Source organism: Tupaia chinensis, unplaced genomic scaffold (assembly GCF_000334495.1).
Source record: "Tupaia chinensis unplaced genomic scaffold, TupChi_1.0 Scaffold000075_1, whole genome shotgun sequence".
Lineage (NCBI taxonomy): Eukaryota > Metazoa > Chordata > Mammalia > Scandentia > Tupaiidae > Tupaia > Tupaia belangeri.
Window position 1 is genome coordinate 1,847,514 of NW_006159535.1, and position 12,856 is coordinate 1,860,369.

General features: G+C 42.4%; 1 protein-coding gene across 3 annotated transcripts in view; it reads left to right on the top strand.

Annotated features, from left to right (window-relative positions):
* Positions 1 to 30: 30 nt before the first annotated feature.
* The window catches only part of PPP1R36 (protein phosphatase 1 regulatory subunit 36), a 42,243-nt gene continuing 29,417 nt past the window's right edge, over positions 31 to 12,856 (top strand). For 2 of the 3 annotated variants that reach the window (XM_027768221.1, XM_027768222.1), the window contains exon 1: positions 32 to 683. In XM_027768221.1, the coding sequence (XP_027624022.1) occupies positions 640 to 683 (44 nt within the window). In that variant the 5' untranslated portion in view covers positions 32 to 639. Of the gene's footprint in view, positions 684 to 12,856 lie in introns of all 3 variants that reach the window. The other variant, XM_027768224.1, reaches the window with a different exon arrangement.

The window sequence follows — 12,856 nt, forward strand, 5'->3', positions numbered from 1 at the left end:
CTCCAGCCGATCCGGCGTGTTCGCCTACAGAAACAGCGCAGAGGCGTTTGGGGCGGACAGGCGGAGTGGGGTCTGCTCCCTACTCGGATACGTAGGACTTTAAGAAATCCCGCCTCACCACCTCGAATTGGTTGGTTGCAAAATAAATAGCGCTAGTGTGGGGAAGTCAGTGCTGCTCCGGGGAGGATCCCTAGAGACGAGAAAAGCTGCCGCGTTGCTGTGTCTCACCGTGAAAAGAGTAAACGGACTCTGCAGACTGCTCCGAAGGGGGCAGAGGGCAGGCCCTGCGATGATGGGTGTCGACTCAGCGAAGACCGCGAGGCTTCCCCGCAGAGGCTTCCCTGCGGCAGGTGGCAGGTTACGTCTCACTTCGGTCTCTGGGCCAGTGCTGGGGTGAACCCCGCGCTATGCAAGTCTTCCTTCCTTCCTTCCCCCTCTGCCCCTTCTTTCCTCTTTCCTTCCTCCCTTACTTGTTTTTAGTGAAACTATATAAGATGTACATCTTTATTGAATAGAATTAAGCAGCAACAATATGGTAGGAATTATTGTTAAAAGCCTATTATGACATATGGACTGTAAATTGAACTTTTTTTTCCCTGCTGTTCTCTAATTTTACAGCAATGGGGGTTACGATTAGGGATGTGGCATTGGAAAGACGAAACCAGAACTCTTGAATTCAGAAGGTAAATTTTAACAAAGCTTTATGAGAGTTTGTATAAAAATTACATGTGCTTGGAGTACAAATAAATTATTCAAGCAGAACAGAGAAACATAAAAAATAAATATTTGCTGCAGTGCCACCATCTGAAGATAACCATTTTGGTAAACAGCCTTTCAGACAACACTAACGAACTGCTTCCTATATATTAGACACTATTAATCAGTGCACGCTAATCCAGTTTAAGGTGAAGAAGCTGAGGTTTTAAAGAATCAAGCAACCGAAGTTAGGGTCCTGGACCCAGTGGCTTATTCTCTCTGTGACCATGTGTGCCCTGTAGCTAAATAAATAAATAAATAAATAAATAAATAAAATTAATTTTTTAAAGGGTTAGGTGATTTGTGGGGCCAGCAGGTGGTGTGGTGCTTAAGGCATTAGACTCTCATTTGATTGCCCATGGTTCAAATACTGGTTGTGATGGTTTGAAAATCACACAGGGTGCCTGTACATTCATGCCCAAAATCCTGAGGAGAAGGGATTGCAGGCTAGACACCCTGAGCGGTGATTTCTCACTTTCTCTTTCTCTGTCTCTTTCCTGGGAGTGGATGCACCCTATGGCAAAAACAAAACAAAACAAAAAACAAAGAGAAATTTTAAGCGATTTGAATAAACTAGGTGACTTGGCCTAATTACATAGCTCAGAGATGATTAAAATGATTTAAATTGGGGGTTGGCAGGTTGCGTGGTGGTGAAGGGCACTGGACTACTCACGTGACTGACCATGGTTCGAGTCTCAGACCTGGCGGCTTGCCTTCGTGCTTTCCGTCTCTCTCTCACTCAGTCCCTCTCTGGTCAAATTAAAATAAACATAAATAAAGCTAAATAAAATAACTCTTAAAAAAAAGGTAATTTAAATGTCTATCTGGGGACCAGCAGGTGATGTAGTGGTAAAGGTGCTGGACACTCCCACGTGACTGACCACAGTTCTAGTCCTGGACCTGGTTGCTTGCTGTCTCACTTTCTCTCTGGTCAAATTAGAATAAGGAATGAAGGGCCAGCAAGTGGCGTGGTAGTTAAGAATGCTGGATTCCCACATGGTCGACCATGGTTCAAGTCCTGGACCTGGCAGCTTGCTTTCTCGCTTTCCCTTTCTCTCTCTGTCTGTCTCTCTCTGGTCAAATTAAATAATAATAATAACAACAACAAAATGGAATTAAATAAATAAATAATTCTTTAAAAAGTGAATAAATAAATAATAAGTATTAAAAGAAATAAATGTCTGTTTGGCTCATAGTTCTTATTACTTACTGTATAAAATTGCCTTTTTAAGTTATGGAAATACATTTTTCACATTAATGAAAACATATTGTACCTGCTACAATAGAAAGATTTTGCAAGATAAAATTACTAGATTTGGTACTGGTGCATAACCTAGTGGTTAAGAGAGTCAAGTCCCATATTGCTGACTGAGGTTCAAATCCCAGCCCCATGCGTGTGCATGCATGCCCCAAATCCCAACAGTATGGTGAAATGAGATTGCAGTGTGACCACACTCCACTGGGCGGTTGCTTTCTCCCTCTCCCTCTCTGTGTATGCACGTGTGTGTCTCACCTCTGGAGAGCACACCTGCACTCTGGCAATAAAATTACTAGATTAGATAAAACTAATTTTAATCTCCATTGAGGAAATGCTAACGTTATAAAAAGCATATAGCTAATCATGAGCTCAGTGCTCCTCAAGGCTGACACCCATATGAAAAAGTCTCAGATTTATGTCCAGAGACCCCTGAACACACCAGGTGCATTCTTTTTTTTTTTTTTAAGAGAAATTTTTACTGAGTTCAGCATATGGTTTAATGGTTATGTCGCTGGACTCCCATGTCTTTGACTGAGGTTTGAGTCCCAGACCCAGTGGCTTGAAACTCACACTGGGTTCATATGCAGGCAGACCTAAAATCCCGAGAGGAGAATGGAGGAGACAGGACTGCAGCGTGGCCATCCCCCTAGGGGATGATTTCTCATTTTCTGTCTCTCTAGCAAGCACACACACCCTATAGCAAAAATCTCTTTAAAATAAAAAAAGAGATTTTTGATGTAGGGTGCGTGTGCTCGCCAGAGACAGAGAGAAAGTGAGAAATCAGTGTCAGGGGAAATGGCCACACTGCAATCCTTTCTCTTCCATTCTCCTCTCGGGATTTTGGGCACTCATGCACACGTACCCAGCATAAGTTTTAAGCCACAGTCAACTACATGGGAGTCTAGCAACATAGCCATTACGCCAACTGCTGGTCTCCCAGTGTGATTTTCAAACCCCAGGTCCAGTACTCAAACCACAGTTGCCTATATGGGAGTCCTTGTTGGGGGGGTGCCTCTTTCTTTCTCCTTCTCTTCCTTTGTCTCCCTCTGTCTCTCTTGCTCATGCAAGAAATAAACTTTTTTTAAAAAAAAGTACCTTTTTTTTTTAAAAAAAGAATCATTCTATTTGACTTTATTTTCATTTGACTAGAGAGGGAGAAAGAGAGAGAGCAAGCTGCCATGTATGGAACTTAAACTGTAGCCCACCATGTGGGAATCCAGCACCCTTAACCTCCATGCCACCTGCTGGCCCCAATAAACTGTTTTTTAAAAATGCAAAATAAAGTTTATAAACCAGTAATACTAGCAGCTGTCTTTTGTGTACCTATTATATGCCAGACATTTGCATGTTGTTCCAATTCTTACAACAACTATGATAAGTACAATGGCTAGTTTTGAGTTTCAACTTGACTGGACTAAGGAATACCTAGAAAAGCATTACTCTGGATGCATCTATGGGGTGTTTCTAGAAAGGGTTAACGTGGAGTCTGAGTAGACTAGATGTGGGAGACCTGCCCTTAGTGTGGGTAGCATAATCCATGAATAAAGGGGTCTGGAGAGAAGAAATACAGAAGACCCATCAGGCTCTTCTGAGACAGAGCAAGGTAAGTGACTTTTCTTGCACTGGATATCAGAACTCAAGACTCGACTGCCTTGGACTCCAGGATTTACACGATTGTCCCAACACCCTGCAGGTTCTCAGCCGTCAGCCTCAGACTGTGAGTTACATCATCGACTTCCCTGCCCCTGAGGCCTTTGGAGTTGCACTGATCCATGCTGCCACAAATTCAAGATCTCTAGCTTGCAAATGCCAGCTACAGGACCTCTTGGCTGCCATAATCGCATGAGCTTCAACCCCCACTGCGTCCCTTGTGTGTCTGTATAAACCTATTGGTTCTCTCTCTCTCTCTCAAGAACCCTGATTAATTCAATAAATGAACATTGATATTCTCATTTTATAGATGAAGAAACAAGGCTTAGAGCGAGTAAGCAACTGAACCAAAGTCGTATAGTCAGTAAAGAGCAAAACTGATAATTTGAACTAAGATTTGTCTGATGCTAAAGCCCCTTCCCCTGTACACACTTATCTCCTTTGACTCAACCACCTCCGTGGCAGAAATGTCTTACTTACCTCCGTGACTGTGTAGCTTCCATAGCACTTCACAATGTAGGTATTCAACAAATGTTTACTGCGCTTGTTCAATAAGCCAGTTCAATTCAAGGAGAGGAAGACGAGGCAGGAGACCAATTAGAAGGCTAGTTGTAAGAGGTTACAAATAGGCAAGTAAGAAACAGTCCAAATTAAATCTGTATTGGTGAAAACAGAAGGATGAAGCACTAAGAATATTTAAGAGAAGGAATTGACAAGATGTTTGGATAGAATAGGGAGGAGTAGGTATTTAGGCTGACTCCCAGGTATCTGGCTTGGATGACTGGGTGACTGGATACATAATGACAGAGACAGAACTGGTGATGTGTTTGTAGTTTTTATGACACATTCACATGGATATGTCTTTTAGATTCTAAAATGGGTTTGGAGGTCAGGAAAGGAGTTGGCTAAGCAGATGTAATTTTTTATAAGTTAATTTCTCGAGATTGTGTTCTTCCCTTTTGCCACTGCAGCTGCACCCATGAGTATGCTCAGGCTTCAGAAGAGTCTTGCCTCTAGTGTCCTCCACTGTGGCACAAAGGAGGTCTGATCAGACCCCAATGAGACCAATGAAATTGCCAATGCCAACTCCCATCAGCTGATCTGGAAGCTGATCCAAGGTGGACTGATCCATCTGCAAGCCTGTGACTGTCCATTCCTGGGCTCCATGCCAGAAAAACACCTTGGCCTGTTGAAGGGCAGGCATATGGGCATAGGTAAGTGAAAAGATACAGCCAGTGCTACAGTGCCACAGTGACCTGAATAAAGACAATGAAGATTCTGCACTGGCTGCTTAGAAGATATGGCAATCCAGGATTGATCGCCACGTGTATCATAGCCAGTACCTGAAGGTGAAGGGGAATGTGTTCAAAAACAAGTGGATTCTTATGGAGCACATCCACAAGATGAAGGCAGACAGGGCCTGCAAGAAGCTCCTGGCAGACCAGGCTTAAGCCTGCAGGTCTAAGAGGAAGACGAGGCAGGAGACCAATTAGAAGGCTAGTTGTAAGAGGTTACAAATAGGCAAGTAAGAAACAGTCCAAATTAAATCTGTATTGGTGAAAACAGAAGGATGAAGCACTAAGAATATTTAAGAGAAGGAATTGACAAGATGTTTGGATAGAATAGGGAGGAGTAGGTATTTAGGCTGACTCCCAGGTATCTGGCTTGGATGACTGGGTGACTGGATACATAATGACAGAGACAGAACTGGTGATGTGTTTGTAGTTTTTATGACACATTCACATGGATATGTCTTTTAGATTCTAAAATGGGTTTGGAGGTCAGGAAAGGAGTTGGCTAAGCAGATGTAATTTTTTATAAGTTAATTTCTCGAGATTGTGTTCTTCCCTTTTGCCACTGCAGCTGCACCCATGAGTATGCTCAGGCTTCAGAAGAGTCTTGCCTCTAGTGTCCTCCACTGTGGCACAAAGGAGGTCTGATCAGACCCCAATGAGACCAATGAAATTGCCAATGCCAACTCCCATCAGCTGATCTGGAAGCTGATCCAAGGTGGACTGATCCATCTGCAAGCCTGTGACTGTCCATTCCTGGGCTCCATGCCAGAAAAACACCTTGGCCTGTTGAAGGGCAGGCATATGGGCATAGGTAAGTGAAAAGATACAGCCAGTGCTACAGTGCCACAGTGACCTGAATAAAGACAATGAAGATTCTGCACTGGCTGCTTAGAAGATATGGCAATCCAAGATTGATCGCCACGTGTATCATAGCCAGTACCTGAAGGTGAAGGGGAATGTGTTCAAAAACAAGTGGATTCTTATGGAGCACATCCACAAGATGAAGGCAGACAGGGCCTGCAAGAAGCTCCTGGCAGACCAGGCTGAAGCCTGCAGGTCTAAGACCAGGGAAGGATGCCAGTGCTGTGAGGAGTGCCTCTAGGCCAAGGAGGAAGAGACCAGGAAATAAAGCTCCCTCAGTCTTGTCGGTACATAGTGTCACTGGCAATTACACAGATAGTTGTTAAAATAAAGCAAGCCTTTATCTGATAAATAATAATAAAAAAAAGAAAGTTAATTTCTTTTATGAGTGAGATATTAAGATAGAGAGCAAGACAGCATCTCTAACAGAGTATTCATGCCACAGTCCACCCTCAGCTTCAGCCAGCCCTGGATTATGGGCACGTGAGTGCCTGGTGTACTCAGGGAGGTTTCTGGATGCAAACCTGGAAGGAACCCTCCCATGTAGGCCTACCTGGCCAAGCATTGTGTTTTACCTCTGTGTCATTGTCCAGCCCCTGAGCCTATGTAATCTATAGTTACGTTGCAAATATAATGACATATTTAATGTCAAATAATTCAAATGTTTTCCATTATATTAGAGTCTAACTGGAAGGTTTATATTTCATAGAGTATTTCAGTGTAAGCTGTAATTACCAAAGAAGTAATTTCAGCTTTTTTCCTCAGATAATGCCATGAAATGTTCTGTTCACTAGCTCTTGAATGAGCACACTCAGGGAGTGTGATACAACTTTGAAATTAGGGCAGACAAGCTGGTCACAGGAGTCAAAATCCATGTTATAGCACAAGAGGATGTGGGTCTGCATCTCAAGCACCAGCCTTTTCTTTTCTCAACCTCCTAATGTGTTTAAAGGCCATCTCAATTCTTTCCTCTTTTGATGAAAACTGGACCATACTTTTTATTTACTGAACTTCTCTATAGATAATTGGCAGTACTTTATAGACTAAATTTTTAAATTAATGTAAAACTTTTTTTTTTTTGGAGAGATTTTCACTGTAGGGCGCGTGCGCTCGCCAGACAGACAGAGAGAGACATAGACATAGAGACAGAAAGCGAGAAATCACCCCCCAGGGGGGATGGTCACGCCACAATCCCTTCTCCTCCATTCTCCTCTTGGGATCTTGGGCACACACGCACACGCGCCTGGCGTGAGTTTTTTAAGCCACCAGGTCCGGGACACGAACCGCGGTCGACTACGTGGGAGTCCAGCGACATAGCCATTACGCTAACTGCTGGTTCCCATGTAAAACATTTTCAAAATTTTTGGAGAGAGTTTTGCTACGGGCCACATGTGCTCACTGGTGGGAGAGAGACAGACATACAGAAAGAGAAATCACCCCCAGAGGGGATGATCATGCTGCAGTCCCTTTTCCTCCATTCCCCTCTCGAAATATTGGGCATGCATGTGTATGTGCCCAGTGTGTTTCAGGTAGTTGGATCTAGGACTTAAACTGTAGTCGACCACATGGGAGTCCAGCGCCTTAACCACTATGCCACTTGCTGGCCTCAATTTTCAGTGATAATATTAAAACCACCTCCCCGCCCCTCGGACTGGCCCCATGGGTTGGTGGTTTAAGGAGCCAGATCCTACAACGGCTGACCATGTAACTGAAAAACATGCCAGGCATGAGTGCATGTGCCTCAAATCCCAAAAGGATGGAGTAATGAAGGAGAAGGGATTGTGGCATGACCACATTCCTGTTGGGGTGATGCTTTCTCCTGTTCCCTCTCTCTGTCTCTCTCTGAACACATGCAGGCCCTGGTCAAAATGAATGAATGAATGAATAAATCAGTCCATCAAATCAATCAATAAACCACCCCCAGGTGGTACTGTTCCATGTACGAACCTACTAATGAATCCATATATGTCAATTTTTATCATCTTTCATATTCTCAAAATAGTCATACTTAAAAGTTAAAGTTTCTTTTTTGTGTTGCCAAATTGATTTTTGGTTTCCATACATTTTGGATAATATCTATGGGATGGTATGATTTAAAATGTAGGTGATATGACATAATGCTGAACAAAAAAGGCCAGATAGAGAAACACAAATATTGTATAATTCCATTTATATAAAAGGATTTTTTTTTTAGTTTTTAAAATTTAACTTTTTTTTATTCATTTATTTATTTGAATTTGACCAGAGAGGGACAGAGTGAGAGAGTAAGAGAGACAAAGAGGGAAAGTGAGAAAGCAAGCCACCAGGTCTGGGACTTGAACCGTGGTCAGGCCACGTGGGAATCTAGCACCTTTAACCACCATGTCACCTGCTGGCCACTATATAAAAGTTTTTTAAAGAACACATCAAAATGATAGAGGTCAAAATGAGCAATTACCTTTAGGGGAATCATTAACTGGCAGAGAGTGGCAAAGGTACAAGGGAACCTTTTCAGGTTTGAAAAGGAAATGACCTGTGTATTGTTCTAGGTAGTGATGACATGAATACATATTAAAACATTTATTAAGCTGTACACTAAGATTTATACAATTTACTACATGTAAGTTATAACTGAATTCAAGATGTAAAAATAAACCCAAACCTCAAACTGTAGAGGATGTAAATTGGGAGGCAGTTACAGGAGATGGAAATGGAATACCATGAAGGGTAGAAGGTGTTAACCCTTTTCAGGTGAAACTACTTTGTGTTTAAGCAACTCAATGTGAAGGCCTTAGGATAAGTATCAAGATTACTTTGAGCATCCTGATGCTAAAAACAGTACTAAAGTAGGGGGAAGCATAGCTTTGTATATTTTAGGCCACAATTGCTGTTTGGATTCATTGACAGTACCAATTCTGATTTCTTGTTGAAGTCTGAGTGTATTCCATTACAAGTTAAGACTTTCTAGGGGAGGTGATATTCAAGCGATGACCTGAGCAGTTGGCAAGGCAGCGGAAGATTTGGCTGGGGAGGAGGAGAGCATTCCAGGTAGAAGGAATAAGCATTTGCCAAAGCCCTGCTCTGCAAGGGCATGGGATAAATGTACAATTGCAGGTGTTCAGAGGGCAGGGTGTAGAGTCTCGGGGGATGAGAAGTGTTAAGATGTTAAGAAATGAAGTAGAAGATTTAAACCAGGTCCAGATCATAAAAGACCTTGCGTACCATGCTGAGGTATTGAACTTTATTTAGATGGCACAAGGGAGACATCAAAGCCCGGAATCATCCTAGATTCTAGAAGTGCGTCTTTGAAATCTAACTTGAGGAGGCCAGCAGAGGGCATAGCAGTTACGTCACTGGACTCCCACATGGATGACTGGTTTGAGTCCCAGGCCCAGTGGCTTGAAAATCACACCAGGCACATGTGTGTGCATGCCCAAGATTCCAGGAGGAGAATAGAGGAGAAGGAATTACGGCATGGCCATATCCCGGGGGGGATGTTTTGAGCACACAAGCCCTAAGGTAAGACAAAAACCTCTTAAAAAAAAAAAAGGAAAACTAAACTATGGACAACAGTTCAGAGGGAAAGACAGGACTGAAGTCAGGGAGTTAATAAGCAAGGCAGACATTCAGTTGATAAATAATGGTGGCTAAAATTAAAATGATGGCAGTAGAAAGAGGTGAGTAGACAGATTCAAGATATATTAAAGGACTTAGTGATTAGTAGGCTGTGAAGGCTATGGGTGATACGGGAATCAAGGATGACACCATTTTCTTTCTCTTTTTTTTTGGAGAGGTTTTTGCTGTAGGGCACATGCACTCACCAGAAAGAGCAACAGAGAGATAGAAAGCAAGAAATCACCCCCCCCCCAGGGGGAATAGCCACACCACAATCCCTTCTCCTCCATTCTCCTCTCGGGATCTTGGGCACACATGCATATGTGCCCGGCGTGAGTTTAAGCCACCAGGTCTGAGACTCGAACCATGGTCGACTACATGGGAGTCCAGCGACATAGCCATTAAGTCAATGCTGGTCCCAATGACACCGTTTTCTAGCGAGGCTACCTGAGTGAAGGTGGTGCGCATTTGCTAAGATGGGGGATACAGAAGAAGTGAATACAAGTTGAAGGAGAATGAGTTCAGTTTTGGACACACTGAGTTTGAGTTGCCTGAAGGTTGCCCAAATGATTTTGTCCAATAGGAAGACAATGTCAGTTGGTAAGTCTGAGGAAAGATCTGAGCCTCACAGATAAGTTTTTTAGTTATTAGTATTAGTGGAGTCAATGAAATTATTTGGAATGAGAGGAGTAACCAGATGGAGCTCTTGAAAAGAGCCCTCATTTAAGGAACGTGTCCTGAAAAGGAGATCTTGAAGGAGAGCAGTCTTGCAGCCCGAGAGAGAGGGAAATGTAGTGTCAGGACTCCAGATAATCTGGTTTGCAAAGTAACTGCTTAATCTCAGGTCATTCAAGTTCTATCCCATCAATTTAAGACTCCGAAAGTTCTTTTGAGGTTTTAGTCTTCCTCCATGTGGGGCAGCCAACTTTTACAGATACTAGCCAAAAGAAATCCATAGACCAATAGGTATTCTCAAGCTAATATCAAGAGATCATCTCCTTTTCCCTTCTCCGTCTTGCAGTTTCTGGCATCTGTTCTGGGTGTGGGTATCAGAATACCACAGGATACCTAAAACGTCATGCAAAAAATGAACACACACAGTAATAGGCAGGGGAGGGGTGGCCATTATTTCTTAATAGGCACTTCAGGAAGAGACAGTAGAGGATGGTTTGGAGGGATACCCGGATTGAAATTCTAGCTTTGCTACTTACTAGGTGGTTATCAATTGTCTTTCCTTTACCTTGGTAATTCTCAGACCCTTTATCCATAAAATGAAATAACACCTAGTGAGGAATAAATGAAGGTATTGACATAGATCATCAGTGTGCATGCCCTCTTTTTTCTTATTTGTTAAAGAGAGAGAGCCTTTATTCATAGGCTGCATCTAGATCAGCCCACAGAGTATGCTCTCTCTCTGACATGGTGTCTGTAGTCTATCCCTTCTTGTTTCAAGTGCCCCTTCTCCACGCTGAAAGGCACTAGCAGTCTGCATGAGTTTCTTCTGAGTAGACAGATTGGCTCCCCTGAGGACACACAATCCACAAAACTACACCTCCAGAGCTCTGAATTTCTCATCTTTACTCAGGGCCCAAGAGAAGTTTCTTTAAAAAACAAAACAAAACAAAACAAAAACTTTATTTATTTAAATTTGACCAAAGAAGGACAGAGCAAGAGAGAATAAGAAACCAAGCTGCCAGGTTCAGGATTCGAACTGTGGTTGACCGTGTGGGAGTCTAGCACCCTTACCACCATGCCACCTGCTGGCCTCGAGAAGACTCTTTAATAACCATAAAGTTTGTGTGGAAGCCAAGAGTGATACAGCCCTCTGCACTTACGTGATGAGGTCTAGAAGAAAAACATTTTTTACTTATTTATTTCAGGGCAAAGGGAATGACATGATTATGTCGTGATTATGTTGTCATATTAGGAGGGCACATCAACAAAATGCTGCCTGTGAAAGGACTAGATACCATATGGGTTGCCTGGTTGAGAGGGAGACTGTGGAGACTGTAGGAAGATACAGACTAGCCCAGACTGTGGTTTGAGAACCAGCCTAAGGTACAATTCAAAGGACAGTTTTTACTTATTACGAGTCTTGCTTCTTAGTGACTCCAAATCCATTCTAAGCTAAGGTTGCCTTTAGAGCTATGGCAGGACACTCACAAAGTGAAATCTGTCTCACCAACCAATGTAGAGAATGACTTCAGTCAAGTGAAAGTCACTCAGGGACGTGTGAAGTAGAGAAGACAAGTCCAGAGGTCAGATAATAAGGACTGGACTTGTAATAGTAAGTGCCGGACTGGTGACAACTTTAAACATGGGTCATGGGTCAGCCTCTCCCAGCCTTCATTCTGCACCAGTAAATAACATGATAGTCTTATACAAGGGAATCTTTTATATGTTTTCTAACCCCAAAATTTTTTAAAATTTATTTTTAAAAATTTATTTAGTATTATCATGATCTTGTTTATACTACATTGAATCACATGTAACTTTACAGTATATTACTTTTCTTTTTCCAGAAGGAATACCTCACATATAGTCAATACAAAGGCATTAAAATCCCCATCATCATCCAATAGCTTTTCATTTATTTTCATATTATTATTATTATTTTTAATTTTATTTATTCATTTTTAAAAATTTGACCAGAAAGAGATGCACAGAGAGAGAGAGAGAGGGAAAGTGAGAAAGTGAGAAAGCAAGCTGCCAGGTCTGGGACTTGAACTATAGTCAGCATGTGGGAATGTCTAGTGCCTTAACCACCATGTCCCTCAGATTATTATTATTCCAATTTTTAAAAAACATTCAATATCATTTTGCTTGTAAAAAGACTTTACTCAACATGGAATACCTCTCTGACCAGTCCAGTTGAGAATACTATACATGTCATCAACAGGTAATAAACCATATCTGCATCCCACTAATGTCATGCCTCTCTATTTGTACTCTTGCTATCCTTCTCTATTCTCTTCTCCTGTCCTGTTCCACACTGTCTTATCATTGCTAACTATTTTCATTGCTTTTATGCCCTCCAATATATATATTTTTTGAGAGGTTTTTGCCATAGGGTGTGTGCGCTTGTCAGACAGACAGACAGACAGAGACAGACAGAAAGCGAGAAATCACCCCCCAGGGGGGATGGCCACACCGCAATTCCTTCTCCTCCATTCTCCTGTCGGGATCTTGAGCACGCATGCACACGCACCCGGCGTGAGTTTTAAGCCACTGGGTCCGGGACGCGAACCGCAGTCGACCACATGGGAGTCCAGCGACATAGCCATTACGTGAACTGCTGGTCCCCCCTCCAATATTTTGATCTTTATCATAAAGTGTGGATAGTTGCTATATATTAAGTGGATACTTAACAATATTTTTCTTTCATATCCTGGCTTACTTCACGCAGCAATAGATCCTCCATATTCAACTACTTTCTATCAAA